The sequence below is a fragment of the Trachemys scripta genome, chromosome 18 (genome assembly GCF_013100865.1).
Source record: "Trachemys scripta elegans isolate TJP31775 chromosome 18, CAS_Tse_1.0, whole genome shotgun sequence".
NCBI lineage: Eukaryota > Metazoa > Chordata > Testudines > Emydidae > Trachemys > Trachemys scripta.
The window spans coordinates 3,102,001-3,123,623 of NC_048315.1; the positions used below are offsets into that span (position 1 = coordinate 3,102,001).

The following is a 21,623-nucleotide window of genomic DNA, read 5'->3' on the forward strand; positions in this document are numbered from 1 at the left end:
TTTTGACCAAAATTGGCAGAAAGCTTCTAAATATAATTGATACGTAACTGTGTACTCAAAATAGGGCTGGCTGGGAAATACTTAGCCCCGGGGGAGATATTTTATGCATTTTCCTGTACTCTGCTGCCGTCAGTTAATGCAAAAGTCTGTAGCCACGTAACAGGATGAGCTTGTTTGCACCATGTAATACATCAAAACAGTTATTCATTTCACAATGGACTTTTACATGCCTAGAAAATCATCAGCACAACGCTGGGATCCCCAAAGCCTGAGTGAGGTGCTTAGGCTCGCTCTGTGCAGCTAAGAATGGGACCCTCCCTAGGCAGGGAGCGGCCTGAGTTAGCCGCTGGGGTGGGGGTGCTGAGCCTGGCTCTTTATGCAGCTTGGTGCCTATCGCAGTGTGTGACCCACAGCAGGAACCTGCTCATGGACTCGGTCCGGTGAGTTCGGTGCTAAACTGTTGCCTGTGAGATTAAGTATCTGCCGAATGCCCCACAAACCAGCAGTGGCGAAGGGGACAGAGGCCTCTGCTGTAGCTGGGTGGTTTGGATACTCAGACATTTGGGGGAGGGAGGGTCTGGTTTCATTCCCCGGTGGGCCTGAGGAGAAGGGATTTGATAGGCTTCTGCGGGCTCTCAAGTGCATTTGCTCAGCGTGGCGCGAAGGGATGTGCTGGTGTGGGGTGCTCTTGCCTAAGCTGCTCCACTTTAATTAAATAATTGGGTCACAGCAACTCTCAGGCCCATTGTGTAGCTCAGTGGTTCGGGTTCTCACTCAGGAGGTGGGAGAATTGGGCTCAATTCCCCCTTATCCTGCTCTTTGAAGGATGGGGGCACAGCCAGGAGTCAGAATCACACCCTAGTCCAGTGGCTGGAGACTCGCCTAATACCCTCCACACCGTACCCCACAAGGCTGCTTGTTGGGCACTTATGCTTTAGGCCAATTGATATTTAATTAAGGTGGACAGGCTTCCAGAGGAACAACAGAGGGAGGCTCACATGAGGATGCCACCTAGCTCAGGAATGGAACCAGGGTCTCCAACTTCCCAGCTGAACAACCTCATCACTGCACCACAGACAGCATGTTGGGGTTGCTTTGGCCCAATTAATATTTAATTAAAGTGGAAGGGCTTACAGAGGCAAGCCTGAGGGAACTCCACAGCCTAGCCCAGGAACAGGGCCCAGGTCTCTGCCAACAGTGTAGTATGGGAACACGACGCTCATCGTTGTGCAGTGTCGCTGTGAGAGCACCTGTGAAACAAGGAGATGCAAATGCTGCAGGGAAGATTTGGTGGGCTTGATGCATGCGGCTGTGACAGTGACGAGTGCAGCGACAGAGCACTGAACACATCAGAGACAGGTTCTGAGGGGCAGTCGAAATGTTTCAACAGTCTGCAAATTTCTGTGACTATTTTTGTCAGTTAATATTGCCCAAAGGGGCATTGCATTAGATATCAAATAGCTCATAGTTGTATGTAGGGGTTACATTAGAGTATTCACATGCTATATTCATACAAGACCTTCTACTAAAAGTCCTTACAGTTATATAAGTTGTGTACAGTGTACTGTCATTATTTTCAGCGACACTGTCACAGTTGTATCATAGGTTCTTGTTTAGCTTAATGTCTCCAGCTGAGCAGATATATTTTTGATGTTATGTTTTAGAATTAAGGGGCAGGAGTTATCGTCTACATAACTTCATAAAAATAGACAGAAAAACATTTCTCAAATGAGTCCATTCCTCAAATGACAACAAATATTGTGAGGTATTACATGGTACAAACATGATCATACTGTCATGTGACTATAGATTTCTGCTTTAACTGAAGGCAAAAAAGTATAGGACAACGCATAAAATATACACACCGGGGGTTAAATATTTCTCAAACTTTCCAACACAGGACTATTTGGAGTACACACTTGCATTATTAATTGTATTTAGAAGCTTTCTGACAATTTTGGTAAAATTAGACTGATTCTACGAGTTACAGCCCTTTCTGTGATTTTATGCCCCATAACATTTAAACATGATACAATAAACCTCCCATGAGGGTTGCATCTACATCCCCCCGGGAATGACCACTGGGTATGTGCCTAACGTGGTACCGATGACATTCTTCTACCTGCTGGGTTACCCTTAGTACCCCGGAGGGGTTCAGGCTGCTACACTAATAAAAGGCCAGCCCCAAAAGATGTGTTGGGGCAAAGAAGCTACTATAAGAGATCAACCCTGCACTAGGGAAGCATTAGGAAGGGCCAAGAAATCACCAAAAAACCGGCACTTCTGTATTCATAACCCCACTGTCCCAAACCCTTGAGGCCCAGAAATAGTTAATGCTCCTGCAGGAACCACAGCAGCAGGAGAGATGAAGGGCATGGAAGTCACCAAATCTCAGCCTAATGTTATGAGGCTTCACATTATTCATTTATTACAACACAACTAAGTAATACAACGGTGCAGGGCTGCTAAATCATTTCCTGCCTAAATTCAGCTTGGGAGGAAAACTATCTGCCTTGATCCCTTGGCTTAGGGATGTTAGTCACTGTACCTCAGAGGAGCCAGGGAGGCGTTGCAGGAGAGAAGGTGTTAGCACACGGTCCCAGGTCCTTCCTCCTCTTCCTCTGCCAGTAAGATGCTTGCCAGCTGCTGGTCAGAGACAGAGAGCTCTTGGCATGCGCCTGTGGCCTGGCTGAGGTACATGGCAAGGATGTGCTTACACTGCAAGATACAGACGTGAGCAAATTAGCAATAAAGATGACCCATGAATGGCTTCCTCCCGACCCCAACGTGTTCCAATCCCAGCAAAGAGAACACGGGCACAAGCTAGAGAGCAGGTAAAGAATTCTACCCCAGGCAGTAGCTGGGCCCAAATCAACTGTGTAGTCAAGGCAATGTTCACCCCGAGGTTTTGTTCACCTGCATCAGGTCTCCTGGGTGTCTTGTGTGCAGTGTGCCCCTGCTCCCCACACAGCTGGCTGAAGATACCACAGGGCCCAACTCACACTGTGTCCTCCAGTGAATCAACGACAGGAAAGACCCAGGCTCACTAATGTCTGGCCCTACTGCCCCACGCCTGGCATAGCCAGGATCATCCCTGGTCTTAGCTCCTGCAGGCCCTTGCTCAAGTCTTCTCAACTCAAAGCCACATGGTTCCCATATAAACACACCATGGGCCTGGCCCCTCTATTCGGAGGGCAGGAGATGGAGACAACAGGCTTCCTGCTGACTGTATCAGCTCACTGATGTGAGATGCCCTCTGCTCTCAGGATATTACCCAGAGGACTGAAGGGTCTTTCTTCCCTGTGGGGAAGTGAATTATGAAGCACTGCTGTGCCCTGCACCCTTATCATCACCTTAGCCCCCACACTGACTGTTCCCCTCTCCTGTAGGCACGTGTACTGAACTTCAGTGCAGATGAGGCTCCCCTTTGGGATCCAGTAGAGACTCTGTTATAACAAAAAGAACAGGAGTACTTGTGACACCTTAGAGACTAACAAATGTATTTGGGCATAAGCTTTCATGGGCTAAAACCCACTTCATCAGATGCATGGAGTGGGAAATACAGTAGACAGATTTTTTTATACACAACATGAAAAGATTGGGGGCCACCATCTTTTCATGTTCTCTGTGTATATTTATCTTCCTACTGTATTTTCCACTGCATGCATCCAATGAAGGGGGTTTTAGCCCACAAAAGCTTATGCTCAAATAAATTTGTTAGTCTCTAAGGTGCCACAAGTACTCCTGTTCTTTTTGCTGATACAGACTAACACGGCTCCCACTCTGAAACCTGTTACAACGAAGGCAGCCTGAGGATGAGTCCAGGGGCCACTGATCTTTACTGTCATAAATAGTAACACTTCATTGCAAACCAACACTATCCCATGAGCCCGGCTGCTCACACGACTCCCCATTGTCGGCTCAGGGCATGGTGGCCACAGATTGCTCCAACGTTTCAACACTTGTGCGTTTCCTCCCTTGCACAACCCAGGTACATGAAATCCAGCTCAGGGAAGTGTGTCAGCGGTACAGACTCTCCCCCTCGTTCAAGGCAGGCAGCTTACCACCAGGCTGTCGTTCTTCCGCAGCACGGAGAAAGCAAATGCAGGGCACGTGCAGAAGTGGCAGGAGGCGTAGCAGGTGTACAGTTTGCCTGAACTCCCGAGGACCTGGAATAGACAGATTCACAGAGTGGGCCTCAGAAACGGGGGCTCTGCCTGCCATATCGCTCCTGACTCCCTGCCACTCGCCACATCTAACTTACTCCCCCAGCTGCCAGGCAAACTGCCTGGGGACGGGGAGCTTGGAGCGGCACATCCTGAACAGGGCCCCCTGGAATTCAGCACGTCGTGCCTGCGCTTTCCTTCTGGAACCTCACGCAACAGCAGAAGCCAGGTTCCCCCGGCCACTCTCTGGCCTATTCTATGCAAGGGCTGCTGGTTCAGCTCCTTCAGTGTTATCACAGGGCGACATTCGGGCAGACACAGCGCCCGCATTAGGGTGACGTGTACACGCCGTCTCGCCCCCGGGGAGAGCTGAACCCGGGGTGGGAGTGTTTTAGAGGAAGAGAGGCCAGTGTCAAGCCCGCCTGCCCAGCAGATAACAGCACTGTGAGGTATTTGATACTTCAGGGGGCAAAGGAGCCAGGAGAAGTGGGCCAACCTGGCTGCTGATTGTCTTGAAAACTCTGTCTGACAAATGCCAGAGACAAGGGGCTGGCTGTCCTCCGTCCCCACTGCCCCAACTAACTTCCAAGCATGCCCCAAAGCACAGATTTGTCACAATACCCTACCTACTTATCCACAAACACTCCCTGACTTACAGTCTGTGCACTGGGGACGGGGGCTGCCAACTGGGCAGCGATGGGCCTGCAGCGCTCCTCTGCACCAGCTGAGATTCTACTGCCCAGGGACTAAGAGAACTCTGCTGCCGCTGAACACATGGCCCCTCTCACACCAAACCGGAGCTAGGCTCCAATCTCTCAGCGGATGGAGAGGAATGTAAAACCCCTCAAGGCTATCCCACATCTTCAGACCATCCAGCAAGTTCCCAGGGGCTAGAAGGGGCGGACAAACCTCTAGTATCTTATGCCAGACAAAGGGAGTTTGTGAGCCCCGGGCCCCAAAGGACAGGGGGTGGAAATAAACCAGAAGGGAGCCCTTGCCGGGGACTCTTCTCCTAGCCAGCTGCAATGGCTGGAAGCCATGAGGGGGTCTGGCTGTTTGGCTGCCACAAGCAGCTGCAGTTGTTGGATTTCAGTTTTCTTGAATAAACAAAGTTCAGGTCTCCAGAGAAAGGGCCTCGCTGTTCCGTCTCTGTGCTGGGACCGTTTCAGGGGAAAGTCTCTGCGTCCCTTTCCCATGTGCCGCCCCTTCACTCAGCAGAGGGGCATGTTTTCAGTGCAGGGAAGCAGACAGGCAAGATGCACTCTTGGCTGCTGCTGGGACTGCCGTGAACAGCCTGAAAAAGCCATCCCAGAACCTCCTGCTTTTAACTTCTGGCAGGCAGGAAAACGGCTTGTAGGAGTTAATCCCATCAGGTGCTCTCCCCTGAGCCTCCTGCCCCTCTGCTGCACAGGGCGGGGAGAGATTACACTCTCAGTTACACCAGTGTAAATCTGGCTACAATAGCGGTGCCCCAGTTTACGAGATCTGAATCCAGTCCAGCCTGTGTGTGCAGCTCACATTATGCCCAAGCAGCATTTGTCAGCCCTGCAGATGCAGGCAGGGGACTTGGCCTGGCCTTAATGCCAGGGAAGTTCAAGAGCTGGTCCCCCCTGGTATCCTGTGTCTGGCCCAGCTTTTCCTGGGTAATCCAAAGGAAGGGGGAATCCCCTCCCTTAGATTCACCCGGAGCCAACTTCACAAGGTTATTTAGAGGGCCTCGGTGGGCGGGAATCTCTCACCGAGCTCCTGGGTGGGCAGACTAGACTATTATTGTTGTCCATGCTTCACAGAAATCACAACCAATCGCACCTGTCTCCATCCTGATCTCCTTTAAAGCCGCCCAGTTACCGGGCACGGGCCCGACCCCCAGCACAACTCCACTGACATCAAAGGTCCTGTCTACCTGTCGGAGGGTTAGAGTGATCCATGCTGCGGGGCGAATGTGAAAGGCCGGAGTTATGCTGGTGTAATCCCCACGGGAATGCTCCTCTTCCAGCACGGGCCTTTTCCAGCACCGGCTTATGTTGCTTTTGAGGGGTTTAAGCAAAACCAAAACCCCCCACTCTTGTCCTGGACTAAGCATGTCCACACGGGGTTTATATGGGACTTGGAAGGCTTTGCTGTGTAAGGAAGGGGCCCTGACTGGCTCCAACGACCCCACAAACACTCTTTGCTCTAGTCCCACAGAGCAGCAAGCTTTGGTTTGGCTCGGTCCCAGTCACGCACACGAGACAGCGTCCCCTGGGTTAACAGTGAGCAGCAGAGACTGTCCGAATCCTGCGCACTGACATCCATCTTCAGGAAACCGCACTCCTTCTAGCCTCCTCCTAACACCCACACTATCCCATCTCCAAATCCAGTGCTCCGCTTGCCATCCCAAAAGCAGCTCTCCTAGGAACATCTCTGCACCGCAGCTCCACTTTCCCTGCCAGCCATGTGCCGACCGACTGACTGTCCCAGGGGCCGGCTCAATATTTTACTTGGGAGCACTCATCTCTCTCCCCATCCCCAATCTGGTTTTTAGATTGCTTCCCAGCTGGTCTGGGCCTGGAGGGGAGCAGAAACGGTAGCCGGGGTGTGTTTACACTATGAAGCAGACTGGGCTTTGATCAGAGACTGGTTATTCACCTTGCCTGCCCTGGGCTCCCCTTCACTCCACACTGTTTGTTTCACTTGCAATAGGCTTGTTATTCTCTGTCCCGTTTGATTGTTTGCTTGCAAGATTAAGTATTTCGATGGCGACTTTCCCTCAGCCGACTTCAGAAGCTGCCAGCGTTGCTCTGGTTGAGCATTTCCCCCGTAGCGTTGGCTGCCCCTCCCAGAAAGAACAGGCCTTTCACGACTCTCTGATTCAGGTGGAATCTCAAATCCATGGGCCACGCAGCACTGAAATGCGGCAGCCAGACCTTCCCTCCGCCTGAGACGCTGCGCTGTCTCCTCCCATCATTCTCTCCAGTCTTGGGGAAACAAGGGCTGCTTTGCAAACTCCCAGGGGCTTGTCCATCCCCTCCTGCAAGAACTCAGAGGGATCAAACCCAACCAAAACACAGCTTCCGAGAGGAAACCACCCTGGGGTTCCTGTGACATACGTCGAGCCAATGGAGTGCATAAGGCTGGATCCTGACCTCAGAGACAGGAGCACATACTCCACTTGCATGGCCGGTGAGCGGGAAGAGGTGGAAGTCACCAGACATGCAGCCAGGCTCTGCTGTGGGTCCCACGTCGGAAAAGACTCCTGAGCACAAAGAACCAAGGCAGCCAGGAGCTAGTTTTTAAACTTGCAAACCTTCCTCTCTTACTGTGTATGTCTGTGGCACGGATAAGACGGGGTCCAGGGGAAACCAGCACAGGAGGCAGGGATAGTGCAGTGCTGGAAAACTGGCTGCACAGGCATCTGGGGAAGCATCAGGTGAGTAGTGTTCCACCCCAGCAAATGCCAGGTTCCTCCATCATCTACCATCTCCCTGCAACCAGCATCTGATTAACCAGCACCATATGGCTAAGCCCAGGAGCGGAGCAGACATTTCAACATGAGCATTTTAATCTGTTTACAGACAGCGGGGCAGGCTGCCACAGAGTTCTAGGAAATGAAAATGAAAATATATTTAAACAAATAATCTAATAAAGATGCAGGATGTGAACGATCAACACTAAGCAAACAGATCAGGCCAGGCCAACAGCTGAAGGGAGCAAGGGGAAGATAGGCAGGAGGGATGGAACAGGCTTCAGATGCCTAGTCTGGGCTTGATCCTGAGGAGAAAAATATTTGCCATCTCACCCCATTCCCGCTGGCTGGCTTCAGTTCCATGGCCCGCTGAGTACCCGTCACTGGTCACGTTGGGTGTGGCTAACCGGTGCCTGGACTTCGCTACATTAAGGGCCGCATTGACAATTGCCAGGATCCCAAAGCTTCCATCTACATTTGCATATTTTTTAACCCCCCCAAATAACGGCTTGTAGCTCTGCCGCTGGCTGGTGCTTGTGTCTCCGCTGACCAATGACGAGACACTGCTTGTTGAGGCCACCAGCGGGTCTGAAGCATTCCCACTCCGGAGCTCCAGGGAGCTGGGTTTAGCCCACAGGCTGCAGTTCAGGTGAGCACTAGGAGAGCCCTTCAGATGAAGGCTAGAGAGTCCAAATTGAAGTTGTAACACAAGGCCTGGAGCTGCTAGCCATGCGATCCCTGCACTGCCGTACTGAGCAGGAGGGGCAAAGGGCTGCTTTCACTTGAATGGGGAAATTAAGCTGAGGCCAGTTTCTGGCCCACCTCGGCAGCTAGAAGGAAAAGTGATCTACACTGCAGGGAGTTGTATCAGGCGTGTGTCTGGGAGGCAAAAAAGCAAAACAAAAAAGCGGCCGTGCCGCCCTAGGATTGGGCAGAACGCTGCCTTGAACAATCTGCTGCCCCAAGCACCAGCTTGCTCAGCTGGTGCCTGGAGCTGGCCCTGCTGGGAGGAGGCTGTTTCTGAAGCAGTACCCAGGATGATGGACCACAGGCAGCACTGGGGGCTGGTACAGTCCATTAGCACTGACACCCCTTCCCATCCGCGTCCGAGCCCTGGGCTGCAGGGGCACCATTCCTGAGGGCAAGTCCAAGACTTGTTTGTCTGATAGGTAGATCTATGCATTATCTAGCCCCGCTGAGGACTTTCCCCTCACTCCCAGCAGACCCTCTCCTCTGCTGGGAGGAAGCGCACACAGGAAGTCTGGCCCACTGACAAGGCTCTCCTCAGCTGGTCACATCAGCATTGAGCCATCAATGGATCCGGCCCACGAGAGGGTAATGAGCTGTGAGACAATGCACCCATCCAGAGCTACTCCGCATGCTGCTCGCCGCCTCAGTGACGTGGCCTTGACAAAGCCCCTGATTGCATTCCTGTCTCGGCTCCAGTCACAGTCCTTGGGGGGCTCTGCCCCTTGCCTCAGCACCTCCGGAACGGCAGATACAGCTGCAAGGAGGAGCGCTGCAATGGAGCTTCAAGCCCTCCAAGAGAACAGCTCTCCAGAGACCTCCACAGCAAAGACATTACAGCAGCAGCAATCCCCCGCCCCAGAAAAGGAAAGCGGCTGAGAAACGCACGCCCGGCCCCCAGGCTATTTATCATCTGGGAAGACGTCCTCACTCCCCTTTGCCATCCCACTCCCATCCTCCTCTCTGATACCGCTGGAAAGACCAGACCGCTGCTGGGCACAGGGTGAGTGGAGCAGGGGCGGGGCTTTTCACTTATCAGCGCCTGTGGGTTGGCCACTTGGTTTGTCTGTCTAACCTTCTGTTCACTGGCCAAGACTTGCTGCTCTTTTCCCCTACAGGAACCAGCCTCCAATTCTGCCTCCTGAAGCGGGGAGGGGAGCAGCTCTGAAATCTCTTCTTGTGAGTGAAAATCCATTAATTGGGCTACGTTAGCGAATGATAATCCGTAAAGGAAAACTGTAACTATTGGTTGGTCCCACTGGGGATTGTCAAAGGCAATCACATAGCAAAGAGCCTGGTCCATCTTGCCCTGAAGTCAGTGGGGTTTTACTCCACTCAATGGGAATAGGAGCTGGCCCTCAGAGGGGCAAACACATGAGAGGGCACGTGCACCAGCTGGATAGGCGGCTTGTCAGGCAAACACCCCAAAGCATCCAGAAGGGCGAAGCTGCCCCTTTGTAGGACCCGGTCACTGACGATCAAGGCTGGGAGCTCTTTGGGGAAGGGATTCGCTCACTCTCCTTGTGCAGTGCCCGGCACAGCGGGGCCCTGCTTTCGGCTTGGCCTTCAGCACTGGACATATCACAAAGAAACGCCCCACGTCACTGAGCTAGGGAGCAGAGCTGCTCGGGTGGAGGGAGAAGGATCTCCTCCAATGCAGCCTTTCCTCACAGTGGCAGCGCTGGCGGCCCAGGCCGGGGAAGAGCTCTCCATTGCTAACAGGAGACGGGAGGGCAGCAGTCAGACAGCTGGCCATGCCACACACAAGGCATTAATAACACATATAGAGCACGCGTGCTCACTACGCTGTCCAGCTACCTCTAAGGAATGGAAACCCAGGGGCTCGGAGAGCTACAGCACGCGAAGTGTCCAGCCCCGCTGGCCGCGAGGAGCTGCTGCAAGGTGAGCTGAGCCTGCATGGACAAAGAGAAGCACGAAGGCGGAGCTGGGGTCTCCCCACCGCACTGCCTCAGCTTAATGGGGGTTCACTTCAAACGCTGCCTGCAGCCACTTAGAGGAGTCCAAACCTGGGCCCAGCAAAGGGCACAAAGGCTGCACAAAGCTGGGATAAAATGGTCCAAATTGCTGCTCCCCATAGCCTTAATATGTAGGTGCAGCTGGTTAAGACGTCACATCCCAGCATGCAATGCTCCATCTTAGCCCTAAAAAACACACAGCACAGAGCCTGGGAGCTCCCAGGCTGGGTATTTAATAAGAGCAGCAACAAGGAAGGAAAAGCCTCAAGGCCTCCAATTAATAAAGGAGGCGTCATCCCAAAGAATCACTGGAGCCCAGAGACAGCCGCTGCCTCAGGGCCCTGGAAGCAGCACTTAGTCCTTGTGAAACACCAACAAGCAACCGCAACCCCTCAACTCAGCCCAGAGGCCGTGTTCTTAGGCCCCTGGGTTTATGAATCGGGTCTTACAGGTGGGTCCCACACACTCTCCGGAGTCCCCAAGAACAGCGAAAGCTCCTCCCGTGACTTGAACACCACAGCCCCTGAATACGTGACAACAATCACCCTTATCCAGGGCAAAGGGAGCGACTGGATCTTACCCCCAGTTAGACAGAAGGGTCTGCGGTGGCAGCACATCTCAGCCCGGCCTGTTTGCGGCTGTAGGGGAGACGGCTGGGGATGCCGCTCAGGGCTGTTCCAACACCAAGGGCAGAGTTTGTCGTTCTTCAGAGTGCATTGAGCCTGGTGCAAGGTATTGCATTGGCACGGAAGGGGACGGCAGTCCTGTTTATCCCCCAACAGGCACAGCGTGGGGAGCCTCCACACATCAGCCCCTTTTGCTAACAGGTCTCAATCCTGGCCCTGGAGGACCCCACTCTGTGGGCAAGGGCACTTTGATCGCTGTGGCCCATTCAGACCTTCGCTTCTCTGCCAAGGATGCCAATTATTATGGTGGTTTTTGTGATATAGAGACTTGATCACTATGAGTTGGACTGTGCCCCCTGATTCAATTCACACCAGTTCCCTAAACAGCTTCCAGATGCAGCAGATTCCCTCCGCTGGCAGTGAAGTCACTAGCCCACGGCCCCCAGCTGGGCAGGGAGTGACCCCCCCGTTGGTAGCACACGCTGCTAGACACAGAGTTCAGGACACTCGGGGGACACACTGTGATGGGTTAAAATGGGATCAAAGCTTATTCTGCAGAGCTGGGGCCCTGTCCAAAGGTTCCCAAGGGACAGAAGTGATACAGAACTTTGAGGGACATGATGAAAATACTAAACTGAAATCAGTGATCCCCAGAAACCATCCTCCTAACACGGGTATCCACAGAGCACAGGCAGCTGCTAGCTCAGGCCAGACGAATGGTCTTGTCTCTGGGATTAGCTGGATGCTTCTCGGGAAGGTGTAATGCACCGTTCTATGCCGCGGGGGTTACATTACCCCTTGGCACTATGGCTCTCCTGCCCCGGTTTAAGATGCGTTATGTTTCCATGTCCCAGCCCTCTCTACCTAAGGAGGTTCTGAAGCAGTCAGTGCATTTCCTTATTCGACGTGGCACAGGGCCACGTGGGCAGACAGCAACCAAAAGAGACTAGAGAACTTGTGAGTGAGCCGAGAGAAAGCCTGGTCTGTACCTGGTACACGGCCCTTCCACTAGGAGACACGATTCGCGTGACTGAGTGTTGATCAACCAAATCCAAGGCCGCCACAGCAGATGAGCCAAATACAAATTTCAGCCTAGAAGAGAAGAGGTCCCTGGGTTAGGCTGTGCTGCAAATGTAGGGCCCACTCCTGCTCCTCTTGAAATCAATTGGAGTCTTGTCATTGGCTCTGATGGGAGCAAGATTACTTTCTAAAAGGTCATTGAACCAAGCAGAGCCCACAATGTGTATGGCCAGGGATCCCCAGTGCATCTCTAAAGGTATTTGGCAAACATCCCAGCACCGCCTTAGTGTGATGTGCTCAACGCCCCCAAATAAAACCTGATTAGGAGCAGCGAAGCACATTGGTCATTCTCTCTCCTTTCTTCAGGTTCTCCCACGGGACTGCCAATCCCAGCCCCAACTCCAGGAAACAACCTGACTGCTGCTGGCATGTGGGGCTGTTTCTGGAGGGACAGATCCCACCCACTGAGAGGATCCGTAAGGTTTTCATATTCTCATGTCTAGGGTGGAAGATAAGAACATGAGAGAGAGACTGCCCGCTTTCCATCCCAATCACAAACAATCCCCCAAGATTTTTCAACCCCCGCAATAAGATTTAATTTATTTTAAATTGTTTTTGAAGTTTTTCTTCTTTAAAGCTGACAAATAACAGGTTCTATATGGGGAGGACATGTCCCTTCTCCAGTGTTGTGACCTGCAACCCAGCAGCTCTGGCCAAGCGCAAGAGGCCCAAAGAGTGAAATGGTCACTGTCTCCAACTAAAGTGAAAAAAGGGGCATCGATTTCAGGTCTGGTCTTTGAACTCTGCGGACACAAGCTATTATCAGCCACACAGGTAAGGGTCTGGCTTTAACTGGGGATTTTTAACTTGATAGTGTCCTTTTAAGGCCACTGATTATCACAAATGGGGCATGAGGGAAGGGGACCCAGGCTTCCTTTATCCACAGGGGTGTCTAAGGGAGGCTCTCAGCATTGCTATCACCAGGGCAGGCTTTGGCAGTTGCAAGAGTGGAAGCCACAGTACAGCCAAAGCACTAGCATTTAAACCACTGTGACACCTACCCCTGCTCCGAGCGGGTCTAGATAACACCATGGTAAAAAAAACACCAGCAGCTGCCCTGTCTACATGAGACTTCCCCACAGGGGAGCGGCACTCCTGGCAGTCGCAGCAGGAGAGCTGGTACGAAAAACCTAATGTCGGGCCCTGGAAGAGGAGCCAAGTGCCAACTCCCCCTGCAGCTGAATTTGGCAAGTGGAAGAGGTACAGGCCCACTGGCTGCACTCCACTCTGACAGACAGCAGAGAGCCATGGCGCTGTCAGACCGGTTATCAGTGAGGGTGCAAACAGGAGCAGCATTAGAAAAACCAAGTGTGTGGGCATGGGGAAAGGGAACTGGTGCTTCTGGCACACAGAGCAGCCTAAGCATGCACAGGGGTCACTGTCCCAGGTGGGATCATTGGTCCAGTCAGTCTGGACTCCTGCCTCCAGATGTGACCAACACTTGATGCCTCATACTAAGGAGGAAATGAATGAGTCTGTTGTGCAACAGAGGATGGGGCAAGGGGACGCCTTCCTGACCCCAGGAGAAATTAGCTCATGCCCTGAAGCATGAGATTGGATTAGTTTACAATGGTCGTGTCATAGGCTGAGTCTCATAACTGAGGCGTAAGTCAGCGCTCTGCTTCGCCCCAAAGCAAGCTGGGAAAGTACAAAGCTGAAGGCCAGGGAGAAATACTTCACTCTCTCCCCTGTATATGGCTAAGCCCAGGCACAGTGACAGTCTATCCGGATGCTTCCTGCTCATATTCCAAGGGTTGAAAATGACTAGAGAATTCCTCCTGCTGTTCCATTGTGATGATGCACATTTGTCAGCAGGGCGGACGCTTGTGACTTCCACTGGGAGACTAGAGTTTCTGTATTCCTTCTGAGGCAGTTCCATTCAGCACCCCTGCAGAAAGGCTTTTATCTGCATGTGTTAGACATCACGTAGGGCTATATGATCAACTGTGTGCCAGCTATGGATACCTGAGCCCTTAACCTGTTGTCCAAACAGCTCAGAGGCTTAAAAGTTATTTTGGATCTGTACATCCTGCTGGTTTGACTGCGTTCCAAAGAGTTCAGAGGTAATAAAGATAAGCTTTATCGACCCTTTATCCACAGAGAAAAACCCGTGCAGGCTGGATCAGTCACAAAGGTAAACAACAAACAAGGCGATGTGTGAAGGAAGAGATGGTTAAAAACAAGAACAGAAGGAAGCAGAAAAGCCTCTTATTCTGGGAAGAATGTGCTTTATCCCCGTCAAGACACAACGAACCCGAGACAGAGCTCTACGTTCTCAGCAGCACAACTGGCGCAAGACTACGTCACTGATTACATGCCGAACAGCCAGACCTACTCTTGGAGGAGAGGCAGAAATTCAAAGCAAACAGGGAGCGATTTCATCAAAGGAAAGAGTGGGAGGTTGGGAAGGATTCCCAGCATGACACATTCCTTAATGATTAGATTGGGTTTACAGTTGGGACGGGTTGATTTGAATGAATTTCAATGGTTGTTGCAGAGATTTTGGAGATTTTTCCCTAAATATAGTTTTATCAATATACGTCTTTGTACTAGCAGGAAATAACTCAGCGGCCAAGTTGAAATGCAGTGCCTGCAGGAGGTGAGATTCAGAACAGATTCAGGAATAGAATTAGAATATTCCTGAGCCAGAGGGCATTGGTGGCAACTGAGCAGGGGCGGGGGACAGTAGTTAATAATCAACAGTTATTAAGTTATCAGTGGAATTCCACTAAAATAACTTTACTCAGTTTACAATGAGATTTTTTTCCCTCCTCTTCACTTTTAAGATTGAGAAAGAAATCAACAGTTCTGACATCTATCAAGTAACATCTAACTCTTCCAAGCCCAGTTATGGCCCATGGAGGACAGGGAGCCCTGGAGTAAAAATGAATGATTCTCTCAACCTACAGAAAAGCAGTGAGACTCTTACCAGAGGAGCTGAGCGAATAATTGATTTTTAAGTTTGAGGATCAAGCCCCCCCAAAATTTGGTTCAGTTCAAGCCAAAACTGATTTTTGTTGTTTTTTCTTGCCAAAACAAAAATGCCAAAAAAATTTAGGTTGAACAAAATGTTTCATTTACCCTCCTTTTTTTTTTTTGGTTTTTCATTTTGTGTCATTTTTTAATATTTGTCACCCCTTTTTAATTAGCTAAATTTCCAAACGAGGTGCCCCTTCAAAACAAAAAGTCAAAACAAACCGTTTCGACGTTTTTAAATTTTCTCCATTGTTTTTCAGCTGAGACTATTCACAAAATTCAATCCCAACTTGCGAACAGTTTCGATGCCCCCCCACCCAAAATGCATTTTCACCAAATTTACTATTCGTCAAAAACATTTCACCCCACTCCACTTACCAGTGATACACTGGAAACCTCATTTTCAAAGCCAATGAGGCCTGAAAGATTCTGGTCAACCCCTGCCTGTCTGAAACCATAATCAGGTCAGAATGCAGCATCACAGTGTGACCGTAAAAGTGTGTTCTCCTGCATATGTTGCTTCTGTACTAGCACTGCCATGGATCAATGAGGGGTGGGGGCTGTGTGCCACTCAGTCCCTTGGCTGTGGGCATTGCTGGGTTATGGCTGACACATTTCCAGGCTCAGATCAAGGTACTGAAAGCCAGCCCCGGCCTCCCTTTTCCACAGGCATCTTGGCAGTAATGGGACTCTGAGCATGACCTTCCAGGTGCCAGTTATTTTGCGTGGATACATTTATAGGTTCCTTTCTCTTTCCCTCTTTTACAACCACGTGTCCCTCTGGCTTGGACAGAGAGGGCAACCCGAAGAAGCTGCTGTGCTCACAACAGCATAAAGGCATCAGGAGATGTGAAGCTCTGGAAGGGTGATTTGGAAAGAAAGTTTTGGTTTCACTGAAGTCATATCTCCTTACACCTGGTCTGAACCTGGCCTTAAGACTCTGGAGAGATCTCCCAGGTCCCTGGATGTCCAGTCCATCCTTGCTTAGAATGCTTTACAACACGAGCTCACACTATGGCTGGGAGACACTGGGGAACCTGAAGAGCCCCGGGGAAACCTCCCAAATAGGCTGCTTGTACATTCAATTCCACCATCTGTTAAAAATTTAGCTACATTTCCACAAGAAACGCCTGCTGGTCAAACAGAAAAAGACATAAGGCAGCAGAGGGGAAAAAAGCAAACTATAAAGTACTTGAGAGTGTCCTCTAGGAAGGGATGAGGAGCAGAGCAGAAAGTACTTACGCCAGCAGGAGATCATCAGGAACTGCAACAAAAAGACAAAGACATTTCATTTTGCTAAACATTTTGCAAAAGATCCTCTGAAATCAGAGACAGAAAGAGGCCCCGTGGGCTCCACTTTGTCCATCCCCATAGGTCATGCAGGGTTGTCCCCTACAGTGATCAATCCAACCTCCCTAACCACAGAGAGACATAGGAAGCAGTGCAGTGGTTTGTTAGGGGAGAGAATTCACAATACATGACCGCAGTGGTGATGGCATCAGAATTCCAGGCAGATGCTGATAGTGAAGAATGACCCTCCTACCTCTTAAAGCACGACAGGTAGCCCCTGTTTGCTCAGATTAAAAACACATGGACAGTGCATTGGGGGGAACTCTGTTTGTGGGGTGCAAAAACCAGTGTCCATTTTTGCTGACTCCTGGGCTCAGCAATAGGGGATGCTGGGCTGGAATGGTTTCAGACGAGTCATCCACGGATCCTCATGAGATGGAGGGGCCAACAGTCAAGTTCCTAGGTTCTAGCTGCTGCGCAAGACTACACCAGATTTGAAAACAATGAGGTGTCTTTTCATTTCAGCAGAAGCATCCTTTGCTATTTCAGTCCCGGGTCCCTCACACACAGTTCTGCAGGTGTCCCTTAATCTTGATCTGCAACATTCCCCACTATTCCAGTCCTGGCCCCTCTCCAGCATCAGATCTCACCCCAGATATGCACCCCTGAGCAGAAGCCAGTCACAGTATGCTGGGCTCTCCCCAGTTAATATAGTCACAAGAGTCTCCCAATGCCTTTGAAACATTTCTTTTTAAATCAACCTAACAACCAATTGCCACTCCTTATGTAGCTTACACATATAAACAAAACTGTGCATGTTCAATATGACTTCTTATATGTAGGACCTACATTAAGTGCAGACATTTTTAAAAATGATTCAGAGCTGCAGTGATGAATTTTAAAGAGTAATATGGAGTCACAAATACATGTACTTTTCTAATATCCTACATCTAAAAATTGTAAGAAACGCCTGAAGGTTTTAACAACTTGCACTTCACATTACCAGGCTGATTCCCTTGCAAGTTTACCTTGGAATCAAACTGTCACTTGATAAATTTGTGGCATATAAATTCTAGTCTTTTAACAGTGCTTTTCCTTTCCCAGCACAGTCTCGGACATCTCCGATGTTTTGTAGCTTTTGATTTTGAGCATAGAAAAATGTCTCTTTTTAACAGGGGTACTTGTTAAAGTGAGTAATTACATTAAAAAAAAATCCTCAACATGTTTTACTTAACAGTTTAGCCCCGATCCTGCAATCTGATCCTTTAGTTACCTCCAATGGGATTCAGGGTGGGTGTGGGGGTCTACCCACGTGGATGTCACTCAGGGATTGGGACATCTGTAATATTCTAACAGTCTAACAGTCTAATGTATTCTCCACGGCTGATGTTAGCTGACTTTTCCAACCTTACTCAATTTGGATAATGAAACTAGACTGGTTGGTTTCATTTTCTGGTTCTCAGGTCCCAGTACAATATTACCAGCATTCCAAGGGAATATTAAAAAGCCCTTCTTGATTTTTTTGTTGTTGTTGTTGGTTTCACATTACCTTTGTACAAAATCCTTTATAAAATGGAACAAAATCAAACCTAGATTGTGGACCTAAACTAACCTGACAATACCCATAATGCACATACACTGAGCTCCAGGAAAATCGGTTCAGTCACTGGGGCAGTTTCGATGCTAACTAGCCATCCAGTGCCATTCCTTTAAATGGGACGGTCAAATGGGCTTCCCTGTATTTCTGTTTCCTTTGGTTCTGGCTTAGGCAGAACATATTCTTTAAATAGACACTCCATTTCTGCAGGCGCCACTTGGTCTATTTGCCATCTAAACACACACCACAGGACTCTTTCAACGTGGGTTACAGAAATATCTCAGTAACGCAGCGTGCAGCGAATAGCAATTGTTCCATACTAGCTGCTCTAATTGGCCAGGACCTAACTGTTGGCTTGGGCTGCTTACTGCCCTCTGAACAAGAAGCCCATCATGATCAGTAGTATAGTGCCCTCTGCTGGTTAACTGGAACAACATTTCTGTATAGGTTGTTTTGTCACTGGCTTTGAAGTTAGTAAGACTGTGAGTACATAGAAATACTATGGCAATAGCCATGAACATGAATTCTGGGTAATGATATGCAAATTAGCATCCCCATTCAAGAGTTCTATCTCCACCACTGTCACCACAAGTAACTGACACTGAAGCTAACAGTGCAGCCATAAATAAGGATTTCAACCTCTTAAAGCCTCAGAAAGTTGGCCTAGCAGAGGTGAAACTGGAAGTATGGACGACCCACATGCAGTAAAGTCTCGAAGGCATAGAACGAAAAAGCTTCACAATACTGGCTGTACAATGCTGCTGAAATGAGATGCTTACAAGTAACTACGAGACAGCCTCCATTTTCAAAAGTGACTATGGATTTTGGGTGCCCCAATTTTGGGGCATCCCATTTGGGTCCCTTTAAAAGAGCCCCATTTTCAAAGGGCAAGAGCTCAGCATTTTCCGAAGCTCAAGCCCCTTTATGTTCTTTGAAGGCCACATATTCCTTAGGGCCTCAGAAGATCTGAGCAAGGTTATGCTGAATGCCTGACCCCCAGAAAGCTATGACGTTATTGGTATTTATAAACCACCATGGGTAGCCATGTCTCTTTACAGACAGACTATGGCACCACGGGGCAGGAGTGTTTTTTTTCACATGGGATCTCAAAGCTTTTCAGCGTCTTATCCAGGCTATGACTGCACCACAAACACCCCGGTATGACTGTGTTTTTCTCCACATACCATGCGAAGTCTCCTGGAAAGCCTTTTTTATCTCTTTCAAAAGCTCCTCTGCCACTGCCGGCAAAGTGGCCTCCATCGTCCTCAACACTCAACCGAACCCTGTAATCAAAACAGCAGAGGGCAGGGAGAAGTTGGGAAATCAATAGTCATCACAGAAACAGTAACTAGAGACAGTTTATTAGGATGAAGGATGATGTCAACCCCCAGATAAGGCAAAGGGAAGGGAACTGATTATTTATCAGCACTTCTTATACAGTAAAAGCTGTTTTATCCAGCACTTCACCAACCGGAAAGTTCTATAACCTGTCTTTCCTGATCTTCATTGAAATTCTGGTTTATAATCCAATTGGTGCGGGGCCGACAGGAGGTTGGGGCATGGGAGGGGTTTCAGGGCAAGGGGTTGGGGCATGGGAGGGGGTGTCAGATCCGGGCGGCGCTCACCTCAGGTGGCTCCCTGCAAGCGGTGACTTGTCTCGGTTGCTCCCAGGCAGAGGCTGGACTGCTGAACTTTTCCACTGGGAGGTGGGGGAATCAAACAAAGGATTCCTGCCTTATGGAAATCCTATATAAGATGGGGGAGGAAAACAGTCAAGGTCTTCAGTTCCTTTCTCCTCCGCCTTCCCGCCCAAAGAGATACTTGAAAATGCCTGGAAACAAAAGGACTGGAACTGATGGGGGAAAGACCTGCTTGACCCAGGCTGGAAAGATATCTGGCCTGTGAAGGACTCTACCTAAGACAGTATCTAAGGCGAGGAATTACTATTTGTAACCAATTTCTTTAGTGAATCAAGCTTAGTTTGCATGCTTTGTTTTATTTGCTTGGTAATCTGCTTTGTTCTGTTTGCTACCTCTTTGCCACTTAAAAGTCACATTTTGTAGTTAATAAACTTATTTCTTGTTTATAATATAACCCAGTTTTATGTAATTTCTAACTGGGAGGGCAAGAAGTTGTGTATATCTTCCTCCACACCGAGGGAGGGGGCGAATTTCATAAAACCTTTGGGTCTGTACTCCTTAAAGGGAGTGGGCACCAGAGTGCTGGGGCAAGCTCCTAAGGCTGAATCTTTCCAGAGCGGATTTCTGTCTCTCTGTGCAGCCGGGCGTGACCCTGCCTGTGTACTTGGCTGGAAGAGGCTTATGAGCCTAGCCCAGCAAGAGCAGGTAAAGGGGACCCAGGCTGGCAGAACAGGCTGACTCACTGGCATCCCAGCACATCAAGTGGCATTCGGGGCGGGGGGAGGAGCAAACTGTCACAGCAGTAACTAGACTTTTGGTGTCCAGTCAGTACATTTGATCGGACACTGCCAGGTCCCCTTTCCAACTAGCTTTCCAGTCAAAAAACAGGCACCTGGCACCCCTAAATGGCAGCCAGACACAGAAGCCAAAACCCAGACTGGTGGCAACACTATCAGAGACAGCCTAATTTGTCAAGTGATTCCACCTTAGAAACCGAGGAGCAAGGGACTGGAGAATTAGGGCTTCACAGGACAAACTCTCCAGCCTCAGCTCTCAATTATCATTACTTGGTTATCGGGGGGGGGAGGGATAGCTCAGTGGTTTGAGCATTGGCCTGCTAAACCCAGGGTTGTGAGTTCAATCCTTGAGGGGGCCACTTGGGGATCTGGGGCAAAATCATTACTTGGTCCTGCTAGTGAAGGCAGGGGGTGGACTCAATGACCTTTCAAGGTCCCTTCCAGTTCTAGGAAATGGGATATCTCCATTAATTTAAAATCATTAGTAACAGCCAGGAATTGTCCACAAAAGGGCCTTCACACATCCCATCCACCCAAAGCACTGTCTCTTTTGGCACAGCAAGTGCATTGCTCCTCTACACCTTACATGAGCTCGCCCTGATGTGCTTATGAGGGGGCAGGCAGAAACATCTGCTCAATTCAAGATGGATCAAGGCATGCTGGGACATACCTCTCTCCAGGGCCACACAGCATGCTGGGATATTAGGGTTGCCAATTTGGTTGGATGTCTGCCTGGAGGTTCCATCACATGACATAATCTTTAATTAAAGATTAATCTTTAATTCCTGGAGACTCCGGGACAATCCTGGAGGGCTGGCAGCCCCATGGGACATGCCTCTCTGTGGGGCCACATGGCATGCTGGGATATGCCTCTCTTCTGTGGGGGCCACCCAGCATGCTGTGATGGGACATGCCACTCTGCTGGGCCGCAGGGCATGCTGGGATGCGACATACCTCTCTGCTGGGCCTCAGGGCATGCTGGGACATGGCTCCCTGTGAGGGCCGCACGGCATGCTGGGACGGGCTATGTCACTGCAGGGCCGCACAGCATGCTGGGAGGGGAGTGTCACTGCTGGGCCGCATGGCATGCTGGGACATGGCGCCTGTGAGGGCCGCAAGGCACGGTGGGACATACCTCTCCGCGGGGCCGCAGGGCATGCTGGGAGGGGATATGTCACTGCGGGGCCGCAGGGCATGCTGGGAGGGGACGTGCCTGCCTGCGGGGCCCCCGCACCACTGCCAATCCCCTGTTTGGGGCCTGGCTCGGGCCCAACCCCCAGCGC

At 50.2% G+C, this 21,623-nt stretch overlaps 1 protein-coding gene across 6 annotated transcripts in view; it reads right to left on the reverse strand.

Annotated features, from left to right (window-relative positions):
• ZSWIM7 (zinc finger SWIM-type containing 7) overlaps positions 1 to 21,601 on the reverse strand; it is a 22,751-nt gene extending 1,150 nt beyond the window's left edge. The window contains exons 1-8 of one of the 6 annotated variants that reach the window (XM_034752309.1): positions 21,295 to 21,438; positions 19,529 to 19,649; positions 19,088 to 19,186; positions 16,259 to 16,280; positions 11,950 to 12,052; positions 4,065 to 4,169; positions 2,549 to 2,718; positions 1,229 to 1,250 (exon numbers count right to left, since the gene is read on the reverse strand). In XM_034752309.1, the coding sequence (XP_034608200.1) occupies positions 2,587 to 2,718; positions 4,065 to 4,169; positions 11,950 to 12,052; positions 16,259 to 16,280; positions 19,088 to 19,163 (438 nt within the window). In that variant the 5' untranslated portion in view covers positions 19,164 to 19,186; positions 19,529 to 19,649; positions 21,295 to 21,438 and the 3' untranslated portion in view covers positions 1,229 to 1,250; positions 2,549 to 2,586. Of the gene's footprint in view, positions 1 to 1,228; positions 1,251 to 2,402; positions 2,719 to 4,064; positions 4,170 to 11,949; positions 12,053 to 16,258; positions 16,281 to 19,087; positions 19,187 to 19,528; positions 19,735 to 21,010; positions 21,238 to 21,294; positions 21,439 to 21,475 lie in introns of those variants that run through there. The other 5 variants (XM_034752305.1, XM_034752308.1, XM_034752303.1 and 2 more) reach the window with 5 other exon arrangements.
• Between the last annotated feature and the right edge of the window lie 22 nt (positions 21,602 to 21,623).